The sequence below is a fragment of the Rhipicephalus sanguineus genome, chromosome 11 (assembly GCF_013339695.2).
Source record: "Rhipicephalus sanguineus isolate Rsan-2018 chromosome 11, BIME_Rsan_1.4, whole genome shotgun sequence".
Lineage (NCBI taxonomy): Eukaryota > Metazoa > Arthropoda > Arachnida > Ixodida > Ixodidae > Rhipicephalus > Rhipicephalus sanguineus.
The window spans coordinates 139,998,440-140,014,306 of NC_051186.1; the positions used below are offsets into that span (position 1 = coordinate 139,998,440).

Consider the following 15,867-nt stretch of genomic DNA (forward strand, 5'->3'; position numbering starts at 1 on the left):
CGGTATTTCTGGCCACTCACAGGTCTCCTCGGCCTAGTCTTCGACGTCGTCGGGGTGAATGTAGGTCAACTGTATCTGTGAAGAAGGATTGTGCAGTGTTTACAGTTTACAGCTGACGAACTTACGCGCCGCGAACGAGTATGCGCGGAGGTTGAAACTGATGGATAATCCGTAGACATTTAGTACGCCAATAAAGGAAAGCGGTAGACAGCTGCAAGAACGTTACCGATTATTAACACTTCACGCCGTGATCGACCTGGTACTACGCTGGCTGCTACTGGTACCGACGACGAAGCACTGCCGTTCGCTGACGCGGAGCTAATTCTTGCGTCGCACGGGCGAACGTGCCGCTGAACGGTTCAGACAGCGACAAATAAGTCAATGGCAGCGACGATACAAAACAAAACAGCTTAAAGAAAGGAAAAATCAGCAAACACAAGCTTTAGCAGGGACCTCACACCAACAGATAGCGCGCCGGTTCGAGTACGCGCAGCCCAAGATGGCGATTTCGCCAATCTTGCACGTCAGACGGCGCGCATTTCAATATGGCGCCTCCCTGGCGTGAGAATTTGAAAAGGTGTATACGTGTGTGAAGGCACAGAGAAAAATGGAAGAGCATGTCGCCCGCCCCGAGAAAATGAAAGCTCTACGATACTACATGAACGCAAATAAATGAAGTTGCGAACAGACACTGACACTGTCTCAGTTATTGCTCTATATGGACTCCGGCAAGTTACTGGACAAACCAGTAACATGTTTATTTTGAATTCATCATAACGTATCTTACTTTTCCAACATTTCTTAATGAAATATTCACTGCCCAACTCCAAGCAAAAATACTGGCAAACGATAATGTGTTTATAATCAAAATAAGTTAAACTTAGTACTGCGCAAACTAAGGCACTACTCTTAGCAGAAAGAAAAAATAACGAGTACACGTTGATTAACATGTTCATTGGCACACAGTATTCTTGAAAGGGATGTAATCAGTGTCTCGCATGACAGGCTTGACAGACATGGCTCGTGGCTGCCTTAAAAGATATGGTCAAGGATATTTACCAATCGCTAGGTTAAACACGAACAGGATAACTGAAGTGAAAAAAAAAATTGTCGACACAAACCGACATTCCTTTTAATCCGTCTACAAGTAAAAAGGCATGGCAGGAGAGAAGTGAAACACTGCCAACTAACATGACGCTCATGTTAGAACCGGATTGACGTGACTTGTGTACTGCACTAAGCGTGTGCGCAGGTTTTCTAAAAAAACGTCTGGTGTGTTTGATTTTTTATACACTGTAATAAAATTCGAGCATTTTCAAGAAGTATGACAAACCACGATTCTTATAACAGTTCACTTCATAAGAAATTACATCAGCCAAATTGCATATGCTACTGCAGATATACATTAATGAATACAAAATTCTGACCAAAAATTTATCCAATGAATTATCATTTCTCACAGCTGCTACATCAAAGGCACTGCTCCAAATAAACAAACGTCGGTAAGGATGTCAACCGTTTTCACACCACTCATGCCTTTTTGGCCACATCAGTTGTAGTACTGCAAATACCACACATTATTGCACAATAACATGACTAAGGCTCAAATGATTAGCTTAGAAGTGCTTAGAAGACTGCTAAGAAGCGGCATTTCCTGCCGTGTAAGGTGACCGGATAACTGCGCTGGTAGCATTAGGGCCACTTCTACTAAAGTGGAGGTTGACTCTTTCATGCACATGTAATTGACTACACAAAAAACAAGAGGAGCATACAAAAGAAATATATTCCAAGAGTTCTCGGCAACACCGCTCCACTAGCACAACATACTTTCTTACATGTAAGGTAGGCATATAGTGAAATCAGAATTTCCGTCACTACTACACTGAAACCTGTCAAGTAAATAACACATGTAAACAGCAAGGCTGGAAAAACTGAGTTATTCTGGAAGCAAGTGTCCATACAAGAAGCATTATATAGATAAAACTTGCAACAGTTCTTTACACAGAAAAAATTCACATCAGACAGAGCTTTTGAGCGTGCCTGCAGCCGAGTGAAAAGGGAAGGAACAAACTATTCAAATTTCTCAAGCCAAAGGCACTGCATCAGTACAGCTTCTGTGACAGTGACGAACACGATTGCACAAGTTACGTCAACAACCAAACACCAGTGCATATGAACGATTACCTAAGCAACGCCCACAGGTGTCCTTTTACAGGGAAAAAAGAACACACAATGAGAACGCAGACACTAACCACCACACGTTTGCTTATCTCTGTTGTGTGCACCAACACAAGGACAAATCGGCTAGCAATCTTCTGCAGAAGTGACTGCTAAGAAGCGGCGAAAATCGTGGAGACGGTTTGTAGCAGTAACCCGTGACAGTTAGCATTGTAACATTATTCAGGCAGAGTATTGTGTGCCTGCTATGCGTCCTAATGTTGGCAATCGACCGTAATTCCTTAATACTACCCATCAGACAAAAACTGTGTGCAGCAACTACAGCTAACAAGAAAGCATTAATGCAAGCAATGTTGCTTCACAGAAATTATAGGGTACTGCAATTCTAGGAAGCCTTCGACGGCCAGACCACAGCATGTCCATAAGTGATACTCAAGGGGCGGGAAAATATGGACAGAAATTGTCAGCAATATAGAAGGGGCAATGGAAGACAGTTGCGACGACATGGCAACGCTACACTGCTACTTGCACGCAGCAATGCCACCAGATCAGGTATCCACAGCTAATCACGATGGGTAAGGCCACATGTGCAGTATCTATCGGGAAGTGGTATTTCGCACACCACACTGCATATATGGAAAGTTCCCAAGATGCCAGTGTAACACATCTGTGGTAAATCGCATGCGGAATGAAAGTGATAATCGCGCATCAAAGGCTGCTTCCACCATTAAGAAGCAATCCTCGAAAAGTTCTGAGTAACAACACCAGCTGTCAAGGCATTTCGTCAACATAAACCGTGAGCTGGATACATACATCAAGAGTGGTGGGCTTTGTGTACACACCACACGCCGGCTGGTTCATTCAAAATAGCGACCAGTGTGACAGCTGCTGGCATTCACTGTCAGCACCGCGTCACCCGACGATCTTCGGGCACTCCTGAAGATGACGATTCTTCGTGGGCATGCTGCTGTGCTTGTTGCTGTCCAAGCAGCACAAGATTGGCCGCCCGCAGGCGTGCCAGAGTAGCGGCACCACCGAGAATTGAAGGTGATGGACTGATGCAAGGTGTTGAGCAGCGCGAGTTGGTCAAGTCACACTGTTCCAGGAGACGCAATATTTCCCGGTGGCTGGGGCCTCCATCACGCACAAAAGCTGCAGCCGAGGAGAGTGTATCGTTAGCTTACAGAGAAAAAGTGCGGTGAAGTCATGATGTGGGATCACGTGTTGTCCCATTAAAGGCACAAATATAACATAAACGTTTGACACAATCTTCACTTTGTTTCCTGAGTTTACAAATAGGGCACTGTTTTTCACATAGTGTTTTTAAATGCGAAGCATTTCTTAGCGAACTTCTGCGACTTTGAGCGTATCTATCTATCTATCTATCTATCTATCTATCTATCTATCTATCTATCTATCTATCTATCTATCTATCTATCTATCTATCTATCTATCTATCTATCTATCTATCTATCTATCTATCTATCTATCTATCTATCTATCTATCTATCTATCTATCTATCTATCTATCTATCTATCTATCTATCTATCTATCTATCTATCTATCTATCTATCTATCTATCTATCTATCTATCTATCTATCTATCTATCTATCTATCTAGCCGCCTATGACTTTGAGCTCTCCTTGCCATTTCGTTAATGGTATGTATACCCAAATTGGTACGACATAACATGACCGTATTACGAACATAAATGACAGGTCATAACATGAAAATCATGACATGCATGTCATGAACAGCATGATTTACATGTCACGGTCCTGGGGTTCTTGCGCCCGTTTCATTAACTTGGTATATCTCAAAATTGGTATGGTGTGATAACAGTGTATGACGAACACAAGTGACAAGTGCTAATGTGAAAATCATGACACGCATGTCATGTACAGCATGATTTACATTAGATGGTCTCAGGTCGCTCGTAGCCGCTTAAATGAATGGATACATACCAAAACTGGTATGGTGAGACATTCCTTTATGACAAACATAACTGGGTGATTCCACGTAAGATCGAACAAACGATGGCTGGTCGACCTCTCAAATTTATTTGAAAATTTTATATATTATTGCCTGATGAGTGGAAAGAAGAGATCCGCATTTTGTTTTGCCGCCAAAAATTTTTTCGAACCACAGGAAATCAATAATGACGAAGAGGTGGAGTGGAGCGCTCATCCGCTCTGCTGTTTTGGCCAACTTTCGTTATGAATTGCACAAAATACATTAAAGTTAGGTAGCTGAAATTTATTTACCTAAATATATGCATGTTTTTGCTTCTGCTCAGGTATTTTTAGTTTTTATGTGTAGTGTAGATGTTTTTATAAAAAACCTCAAAAATGGCCCAATCGGCAAAATTTTCTTTACTTTGAAGGTCTTTATCTCAAAAAAGCCTTGTAGCAGAGCGACAAAAATTCTGCATTACGTTCTTCGCATGCTTATCTACCAAACTGCCAAATCTTGTATTTATATAACTTTTCAGTAAAGAGATATGATCGGGCTAACTTCAAGAAAACACCGAACAATGAAAACTTCTGACGACAATTAAAAAAAAACCCCATTTTTTAAATTTCTTAAACTTTGTCCACTTATTCTCCTCCACATCAGCTTTCACAACCATTAAAAACATGTTGCATAATGTCGTTGCACTAATAGTTACGGCCCCTCCAATGAGACCCTTTTGCAAGGATGGGCAATTCCGACTTCTTGCCCGGCAAGTGTATAAAATGCAGGCAGGATTGACTTTCTTTTTATTAAAAGGTCAGCAGGTACCTAAAAAGTTGTCGCCGGCACTGAAGACGTAAATTTTGAAATTATTTGGTCACTGCAGCGGCCACGAGCGCGGAGCTACCGAGTAGGCGCGCGCGCACCCGAGATGCTCGTTTTAAGAGACGGCGCAGTGAGAGCTCGTTCTCGCGCCCTCAGACCGATTGAGTTCGAAACAGCAACACCTCTCGGGTGACTTGAACGCACGTGCACTGGAGCTTCGCTATTCTATCCGCCCTCTGTTCGCATCTCAGCTAGGCGCTGATAACACGGTGGAGATGGAAGCAAGATGAAAACTCTATAAGGGAGCTATGAGCGCTCGCTTCACGCACGCTGCTGCCACAGAAACTGCGCTGCGCCAGTTGCGATCAGTGGAAAGCATGAACGTGGCGCTCCAGTGGCAAAGCAAAATATAAATTGTCAAAGGAAAGAAAAGCAAAACTATCGGTAACCGGATGCGCTTGTCTATATTAGATGTCGGCAGCAGACGGCCTGAACTGGCTGCGCGTTCGGTGCGCTGTTCACACTTCATTCGGCGCGGATAGTTCTTGTGCTTTGCTCTTACTCTACTCCTCCTGTGCGTCTCATGACGAGAAAGTATAGCTCTGAATGAGTCTATTGTGGAGACTACCTTTCGAAGCACAAGAAGCTTAAAGGAGTACTGACACGAATTTTAAAAAAATTCGGATTGTTGCTCTAAATAAAAATACTGGTGTCGAGAAACCTAAAACGACTATTGTCGTGCCTGGGGATGCATCCTATATATTTTAATTAGCGCCACCTTAAAAAGACACTTTCGGTTTCGATGTCGAGGGGGTGGCTTCTCAGTGTCGTTTCATAGCAGTGTGACGTCACGGAGATACAGAAATTCGCCACGTACTAGCGGGAAATCCGTCATCTGCTCGTGGTGCAATAGACAACGATGAGTGAATTGTCGTCCAGTGACCCTGACAGTGATTTCTACGATTTAGGCTGCATGCAGGACGCAGAACTCGCGAACTCGGAGGAACTGTCTTGACTTGTCGGGAGAATGTCCTTGCAGTGTGGCTGGCTTGCATATGCTCAGCGACGAAAACTTCAAAGTCAAATTAAATATTTCATACGTGTTCTCCGACTCCAGTGTGTGGACAGCGTGGACACTGCATACCAACGAAGCAAAAAATGTCCCTTTTGCGATGTCTCAAAATCGTGTCAGTACTCCTTTAATTATTGCAAAGAAGCCAAAATTTCGCAGAGTTACCGACCTAGACATAAATGCTTTGAAGGAACGTTTAACGGCCGAAAGATCAGTGACTGTCAGTGAGACGGACTACTTGTGCTACGCGTGCTTTTGCTACCACTGCAATTAAAGATCTTCACGGAACGCACAGTTTAACGATGACATTCTTATGCCCCCTGAAAATGAAATCGATGCAATTAACCAGATCACTGCGACTACCGGTGCACGTGCGTTCAAGTCACCCGAGAGGTGTTGCTGTTCCGAACTCAATCGGTCTGAGGACGCGAAAACGAGCTCTCACTGCGCCGTCTCTTACAACGAGCATCTCGGGTGCGCGCGCGCCTGGTCGATAGCCCCGCGCTCGTGGCCGCTGCTGTGACCAAATATTTTCAAAATTAACGTCTTCAGTGCCGGCGACACCTTTTTAGGTACCTGCTGGCCTTTTAATGAAAAGAAATTCAATCCTTTTTCAAAATTGGCTAGCGCGAAAATCGACAAGGAGTAAGAAGGAACACTGATGTACAGGACAGGCGCTAGTGTTCATCAGTGTTCCTTCTTAGTCCTCGTCGATTTTCGCGCTAGCCAATTTTGAAGATTATTAACCAAGTAGCCGAACAACGTATACTATTAAAAATTCAATCCTGCCTGCATTTTATACACTTGCTGGGCAAGAAGTCGGAATTGCCCATCCTTGCCAAAGGGTCTCATTGGAGGGGCCGTAACTATTAGTGCAACGACATTATGCAACATGTTTTTAATGATTGTGAAAGCTGATGTGGAGGAGAATAAGTGGACAAAGTTTAAGAAATTTAAAAAATGGGGTTTTTTTTTAATGGTCGTCAGAAGTTTTCATTGTTCGGTGTTTTCTTGAAGTTAGCCCGATCATATCTCTTTACTGAAAAGTTATATAAATACAAGATTTGGCAATTTGGTAGATAAGCATACGAAGAACGTAATGCAGAATTTTTGTCGCTCTGCTACAAGGTTTTTTTGAGATAAAGACCTTCAAAATAAAGAAAATTTTGCCGATTGGGCCATTTTTGAGGTTTTTTATAAAAACATCTACACTACACATAAAAACTAAAAATACCTGATCAGAAGCAAAAACATGCATATATTTAGGTAAATAAATTTCAGCTACCTAACTTTAATATATTTTGTGCAATTCATAACGAAAGTTGGCCAAAACAGCAGAGCGGATGAGCGCTCCACTCCACCTCTTCGTCGTTATTGATTTCCTGTGGTTCGAAAAAATTTTTGGCGGCAAAACAAATTGCGGATCTCTTCTTTCCACTCATCAGGCAATAATATATAAAATTTTGAAATAAATTTGAGAGGTCGACCAGCCATCGTTTGTTCGATCTTACGTGGAATCACCCAACTGTTTGATATTGTATACATCGGTAAGTAACATTAGCTAGCCCAATTTTGTTAGCTTAAATGCAATTTGTGCACTTATGGAATGCAAAAGGCTACTTAATAGCACGAAAAATTAAAGGCCAAATTCAACTGCGCACGGTCACTTAACAGCCTCTCACAATGATATTGGATTCACGGGACGCAGACTGCACTGGCAACAAAGTCAAAGTTCAGACATGGCAGTTTTAGGGGCATTAAACGCTCAGTAAACGAAAATCTCTTCAATGTGCTCGGCGTCTATCGCGCATATTCTTAAAGCGCTATAGTATTGTTGTCGAAGTTTTTTTTTTTTTTTGCGTGGTGCTTCTTACAAAGCAGGCATGACGTTGGGCTAGTTTATTCATAAATTCAGAAAAAAATTTAAACTGCGCAAAGAGGACAGTGAGAACACAGGAACACAGACGCACACATTAGTGTGCGCCTATGTTCCTGTTTTCGTCCCGTTTTCTTTGCCCACTGTATGGCATTTTGCCGCTAATAAAGAGAACACACACAAAAAAGACACGAACACGACGACATGGGCCGCACTTTGAACTAAATTATTTCAAGCATTAAACAGCGTACATATATACATGTGATATACACATGTGCAGAAAAGCCAACAACACTGCCTAACCTAGCCAACTAATCTAATCAACAATCAATCAACAATCTAATCTTTGAAGGACGCAGCTTTATCAACGTACCGATGATACATTCACCACACGCCTTAATAATGTAAAGTGCTTCTAATAACGCATGTGCTGTCTGATGCTACGTTTTACCCACAATCCTGACCTCATGAAATCGTGGTTTGCATGTGCAGACCTTGCAGTGTGCAGGGAGATGCACAAGTTCATTTTATTTCTTTAGATTTTGGTCACGTGTCTTACTTGTGCGTGTTGTTTATTACCAGCAAAATGTCAAACAGTGACCAATACCAACTAGGCCAAGAAGAAGTTCTCTTTTTGTCCAGTTTAAAATATTGCTCAATCATTGTTACGAATCTGAAGAATGAAAGAATGGGTTTGTTTTTCGTCTCGTGGCTTTCCAACATCAGTGATTCGAAATATCTCGTCGATGTAAGTTCGACTTACATGCGCTGTAATCGAATTTATGTAAACAAGACCCTAGAAACTAAGGCACCACCGGTAGTGATGGTAGTGGTGGTGCTCGTAGCCATGACGGCGGGTGTGGAACACTCATCGTCATGGCCTCGAGCGGCGCTGACCAACACTCTCAGGTTTGTATGCGCAGAAATACTTGACAAAGTGTACGGGAGGACGAAAAAAGACAACCACATGTCCAGAAATTTTGCACATCGCCCCTTCAGCTTTTTCTGGAGCTTCACTGCAGTACTCCACCGTAAATGAATGGGTGGTGTTTTAAAACACTATATCTAGATATATCAGCCGAATTTGAAGTAAGTTTCAAGTAACCTCGATTAGAGAGGGCTAACTTTGAATAACATGCGCAGAAACGAAACTTGGTCGTTATGCCGTTTTTTAGTTACAGCGCCATCTTGTGAGACCATGCGGTGAAGCCACATTCCAGGGGGTCCTGGTTCAACAGCTTCCAAGAGAGGGCAAACTGCATTGAAATGTGCGAAGGTGGAACTGTAAAACGATTGAAAACGGTTCGCGTTGGTATTGCAATGGCAAAACATGTGTTTGTCACTTTGTCTCGACGTGACCATAGAGACAAAGTGGATTAAGGAGGATTAAGGTGTGGGGCAGTGTGGAGAAGTTCATCAATGACAATTGGAGTGAATCGCCGTGGCTTAAGGCAGATTAAGGTGCAGAGTGATGCGTAGAGTGGTATAGAGAGGATGGATCAAGGTGGATTAAAGTATGGAGCAGTATGAGGTTGTACATGAAACTTAATTGAAGTGAACCACTGTGGACTAAGGTGGATCAATGTACGGATTAATGCGTAAAGTTGTATAAAGCGAATGGATTAAGGTGGATTAAGGTGTGAAGCAGCATGACATACACCCCAAATGTTATTTGGAGTGTAACAGTGTCTTAAGGCGGATTAGAGTGTGAAGGGGTATAGAGATGATGGATCAAGGTGGATTGGGGGTGCGGATTAACGTGTAGACTACTACAAAACAAGCTGGATTAATGTAAGAACGATATGGAGTACTATAGCAATGTTATTTAATGTGAGTCAGAGTGGATTAAGGTGGATTAAAGTGTGAAGGGGTACAGAGATGATGGATTAAAGTGGATTGGGGTATCGATTAAAGTGTAGATTAAACTAAAAAAAAGTGGAATAAGGTGCGATACGATATGGAGTACTATAGCAAAGTTACTTTAAGTGATTCAGAGTGGATTAAGGTGGATTAAAGTGTGAAGGGGTATAGAGATGATGGATCAAGGTGAATTGGGAACGGATTAAGGTGTAGCTTATTACAGAAAAGGTCGATTAACGTGCGATACGATATGGAGTACAATATCAATGATATTTGAAATGAGTCAGAGTGGATTAAAGTGGATTAAATTTGAATGGGTATAGCGATGATGAATTAAGGTGGATTGGTGTACGGATTAGGTGTAGATTATTACAAAAAGGTGGATTAAGACGGATTAAGGCGTAGGTTATTACAAGAAAGCTGGATTAAAGTGCGACACGATATGGAGTACTATAGCAATGTTATTTAAAGTGAGTCAGAGTGAATTAAGCTGAATTAAAGTTTGAACGGGTATAGCGATGATGGATTAAGGTGTATTGGGGAACGAATTAAGGTGTAGATTAATACAGAAAAGGTCGATTAACGTGCGATACGATATGGAGTACTATATCAATGTTATTTGAAGTGACTCAGAGCGGATTAAGGTGGATTAAAGTGTTAAGGAGTATATAGATGATGACTTAAGATTGATTGGGATGCGGATTAAGAGGTAGACTAATACAAAAAGGTGGATTTAGGCGGATTAAGGTGTAGATTATTACAAAAAAGCTGGATTAAGGTGCAATATGATATGGAGTACTATATCAATGTTATTTAATGTGAGTCAGAGTGGATTAAAGTGTGAAGGGTGTAGTACAGGGTGTGTCCAGATAGGATCGAACACGAAGTCCCGGTCACCATTCGCGATTTTGATAAAACTTGCTGTAGGTCTAGGCATTACAGCCAGAACAATGGTTTCGAAGTTAGTGTTGCGAAAAAAAATTGTTCGCCTGAAAAAAAAATATAAATTTTGGCGACAAAGAACACTTTTCCGCCAATTCCGCTATTTCTGAATTTTGAGCGCACCTAGCGAAAAAACGTTGCACTTCTTGGTCGCAATATTTATTCCCCTCAAAGAACAAGTGAAACACAATCTTATGAGTCTATTATTTTCTATGCTTGTCGAAGCACTATTGAAGAAAAAAATCACGAACTTGGCAAAGCGCACAAAGTACATGTGTTTGAGGAATATATTGCTGCAAACAAGTTAAAGTGAGGATAATAAAAATCGGTACATATAAACTTTGATACTTTCGCTCTCTTTTATATTAATTTTCGTGGTTTTATCGTGCTCCATTTTACTCGATAACTGGGCTGAAGCGTAAGTCATCTACCGAAAATGCCAAACTTTGAAAATAGTTCTCTCAAAAAGGCCATTTTTAATTTTTTGAAAAATCCCGCTGATTGAAGTCAAAGATGTCATCTATCATTCTGTGTAAAAAAACGTTGCATTATTTTGGTTGCTAACAAGCTATAATGCGTCAAATATGAACAAGTCAGCCAAACGGCCGCGTCGTTTGTTATGTGCTGAAACTCGGATATGAGTGTTCAATATACTTGTACGTGACATAATCACAAATCAGCAGCTCCACACCAACAAATGCATTGCCAAGTGCATGGTTCAGTAAGCTTTGTCTTGCGATCAGCCGCTTGATAAACCCGCAGCAGCAGCCGCTCGATGCTGCGGGCGGTCAGATTACATGAGTGCCGCTTCGACTGCGGATGTGCTCCGCTTGGGTGCCAAACTACGCTCAGAGGACGAAGAAGAGAAGGAATGCATCACTGTGAAAGTGAAAGGCTGTTAAGCGCCAACAAATGTGATAATATGCAACGAAAACTCTGCCTGCAATTTCGCAGTGCGCGCCTTCAATACAGCACGCATGTATTTTTTCTCCAACCTGTTATGCCCGCAGCCACAAAATATCGTGATAAACTCTCGGCTTGCGTTGAATATTATAGGTGTCGACATAAAACAATACAATATTAACACGAAAGTGTTTTATGCCGGGGTCCAAAAAGACTTCAGTGACGTTTTTCCGTCACGGAAATGACGTCGAAAAAATGTACACAATCAGATGGCAAAGAAAAAATTTCCGTCAACGGGCATCGAACCCACGACCGCTCGCTCCGCAACAACAGATGCCGGGCGCGCTAACCACTGCGCCACGGTCACAGACTCTAGAGGCTTTACAAACGCGCATTTTATATCTACCACTCTCCCGGTCGGCGTGGTGGTGTTGCCCTCTGGGAGCGGCAAAGTAAAGTAATTCATCATTACTGTGGCTTCCGCGATTAGTACCTGCAACGCGTTACACGTTCGTACCATTCGGCGCGTTGCCGAATGGTACGCGATGGCGCGATGCATGACCCGATAGACGCGCCCTTGTTTCGAATGTAAACATAATAATTTACCTTGACAAGTACATTCGAGTCGAATTTGCACCAAAGTGAGGAGATTTCACAAGCTTAACTCTGCTCGGTTATGAAAATCAATTTCACCCACGTCTTAAATTCTGTAAACGATGTTTATTACTCGCTCCCACATAGCAGACCGTTGAAATGCATCAATGAACGCAATGAGCTCCAAGGTTGCTCGACCATCCTGTTTTTGTCTTCTGCAACAGGCGAAAGTTAAGTAAATGAAAAAGGCTGCGCACACATATCGCGAAAAAGCAGTGTACACATTCATCATTATGCACAAAAAATGTTTCTTAATTCTTGCTTGGAAACGGACGTTTCGTCAGTATTTCCCACAAAAGCAGTGTACACGTTATTATTCATCGTTATGCCAAAAAAATATTCCTTACTCTTGCTTGAAAAATAGACGTTTAGTCCGCATTTCACACGCACTCTCGGTCCCAGACTTGTGAAACACGCACCTTACCTTACTGAGGCGGCCCTTAGGAAAGGAAGGTTGAAGGAAGCTTTTAGAATACGCTGGCTCCCTCAAGGAGCTCCTTAAGATAAGGAGGCATGAAGGGCTCCTCACGTAAGGTAAGGAAATGGTCTGAGGTAAGGAGCGTTTCAGAATACGGGCCTAGGTCTGTCGAACTGCGCACCAAGAACGGGTCCTGTACGTCCAGCTTGTCGAGGCATCGTTGCAGATAGCTGCTGACCTCGTCGTGCCACGTGCCTTTCTCGGAGACGATCACTCTGAGCGGACACTCCGACTTGTGAGTCTTGCCGGTGAAAAAGACCTGAAGGCTATCTTTTAGAGACTTGCTTACTTCTTTTTGAAGGTGCTTCAAATTTCTTTCCTTTAGCAAGCGTAGAGCCAAAGGTTTTTGCTTCTTAGGCAATACGTTTGACGGTTTGAAATTCTTCTGAATCGCCTCTTGGGCTTTCTCATCGAACATTCCCTTTGGCATCAGGACAAACCCACCCTCCTTGTCAGCTTCGACAACGGCAAGTCCTTCCTCTTTTAAACACTGCACAATTTCCTTAATCGGAGGTTTATTTCCTGGCTTGTCACTCACCGTGCGTAGTAGGCAGTCGACTCCTTCAGCAATGGCCCGTTCCCGATCTGGCTCGGACGCGCGACTCGCAACATCCCGTACCATTGCCACAAGTTGCGACCGCGTCGCGGAAGGCTTGTAGCTGTATTTTAGTCCATTTTCTAAGACATGTTGAACGTCGCGAGGAACTGAAGCACCTCAAGTACGGTTACAGAAGACGTGCCTGCAACTACCCGTTCTCGCCGTGGAAGTCCGAGTCGGGTTCGCTGCCAAAGGAATTCTGTGCTCTGCGCCGCCAACTTTTGGAAACTCGTGAGGCTTCCTCTGTTACCGTAGCGCTCAACAAGTATCTTCAGCCAGTCCTGGTATAAGCGAACTTGACGCCACAGTTCCGACTTGAGTACTTTGCAAGCTCTTCGAGTGTGTCCCCATGACGGTTCTAAAATTCCAAAGAGGAGCCGCACTTCCAACGGCACCACCCTCCGCTTGATGCAGTACGAGAGTAGCCTTGACCGACATAATGAATAGCGATGAGGTTGACGCAGGAGTAAATCTGATGTTGCGCGGTTTGATGACACAAAAAAGGGCTCACTGTAGAAGAAATATAAGTCAACAGGGCTTGTTGCTGTGTTAGTTGGTTCATAACTTGAGGAAAAAACTCTAATGACGCAAAGAAGACGGGGACGAAGCGAATGTGCAGGACTTATTTTATTCCGTACTGCAGAGTGGTCTGACGCAGTTCGCGAATCAAGCGAGGCTTCGGGTGAAGTAGACTTCCAGAGTTATGCTGGGACGAGTACAGATCAATTTTTAGAGTTTATACGATTTTATTTGCATTCCACCATCGTGTGTTCTAACGGATCGTATTATGTTCAGAAAAAGGGCATCTGCATCGGCTCATCTGTGGCACCGGTTTTGTGCGACATCTTTCTTTCATCCTTTGACAAACGCATTCATGCAAAAACCGACAACATCAGTGTTGTTAAGATTTACAGATACGTTGACAACTATCTTGTGTTTTTAAGTTGACCCGACACTAGCCTTGACGTAGCTGTTGCAGAATTAACTAATGTCTCTTTAAAGGAATCTGGCGGACTAGAATTCACTTCGGAATTGCCTCAAGACAATGCCATTCAATTTCTGGATGTTAAACTTAGTTTCACGAAGGACCACCTGTGCTGGATGTATAACCCTAGGACTAAGAAGAGCCTTTTGCCCTATGACAGCGCTCATTCTAAGCTAATCAAGAGAGGTATAGCTATCACATGCCTCAATTCAGCTTTGATGAAGTCATGTGAGCACCGTCTCGTTACGGGATTTAGTAATCAGATTAATAGGCTCAAAGACGCTTGATTTCCTCCCTCCGTTATCACGGGTGTGTGCGAAAGCCTCTTGCAGAAGTTGAAACGTGGAAGAAAAGAGCAGGAGCCAAAATAAAAAAATGAGTACGCACGTAATTCCTTACGTTCACCGGCTCCCGCACGATATAAAGAAGATCGCAGCCAGATATAGTGTGCGCATTGTGTTTTCCGCTCCATGCAAACTGGCCAGGATTTGCCCTTTGATGGCGAATAAGGAGCCGGTTGCTTGCTCCAAGAAGCACGCCACACGATATACCGAGTGTGTCAGCAATGTGGTATATAATATTCCCCTAAGCTGCGGTAGATTGTACATCGGCCACACAGGCCGGTGTTTAAACGATCGTGCAAGGGAGCACCGCTTGGTGGTCAGCAGCAACATGGGCAGGAACTTGGCAGATCACTGCAAGCGCTGTGGTTGTGCGCCACACTTCAGCCAAACCACGTTTCTAAAGAGAGCAAGCAGCCGCACTGAAAGGGAGACATTTGAAGCGTTTCTAATAAAAAGGGCAGGTAGCCAGTGCGTTAGTGCGCCATCACTCGATCTAAGCGAGAAAGAAGCTATCTTTTTGAAAGATAGCCTTTAGACATGTAGAGTTTAGATTGTGCGATGCTCATTTTGCCTCTCATTAGGGTAGACACGTGTTCATAGGTGCTGCCATGTTTTCATAGTTCGATCGCGTTAGTGCAGTTGAGGCGCATTCCTTGACTCTGTATTAGTGGCTCATGATGATTTGTTAGTTCTGCCATGTCTCAATACCTGTTATGGGATTACCTTGTTCGGCAGCCTATATAAATGCGGCGTGGTTTCTGATAATAAACAGTTGGAAGTTGGCGCCCGTGCCTGTCCGTGTCTTCGCTTCGTCCCTGTCTTCTTTGCGTCATTACAGTTTTTTCTTCACGCCCCCATATGCTTGTTTAACGGTGGACGTGCTCAGATCGCCTTTGGTTGGGAAAGGGTTAATAGAGGAGAAAATCAGGCTCAAAGTTTCAGTTTTAGATTTCGCGCAGAAATCTCCGCAAGTTACGTCACAGATTTTAAAATGACTTTTTCGTATTGTCACGGGGTCGTGACGTTGACGAAGGAAGCAGTCGGCGTGTCGAAGATGAAATTCTTTATTTGCATGAAGAGTGAGTAAGCGCGACTAGACAGGGACGAAGAAAGAAAACAGACAAGGTCACAGCGCTACTCTGAACTGATTTTATTTTCGCTCGAACCGATAAATATATACCGAGCAAGCGGAAACAA

The 15,867-nt window shown here is 43.1% G+C and overlaps 1 protein-coding gene across 4 annotated transcripts in view; it reads right to left on the bottom strand.

The window, feature by feature from the left end:
• Window positions 1-708: 708 nt before the first annotated feature.
• Window positions 709-15,867, bottom strand: part of LOC119374811 (SH3KBP1-binding protein 1) — a 739,328-nt gene continuing 724,169 nt past the window's right edge. For all 4 annotated transcript variants that reach the window (XM_049411036.1, XM_037645000.2, XM_049411037.1 and 1 more), the window contains one exon: window positions 709-3,330. In XM_049411036.1, coding sequence (XP_049266993.1) covers window positions 3,080-3,330 — 251 coding nt within the window. In that variant the 3' untranslated portion in view covers window positions 709-3,079. The remainder of the gene's footprint in view (window positions 3,331-15,867) is intronic.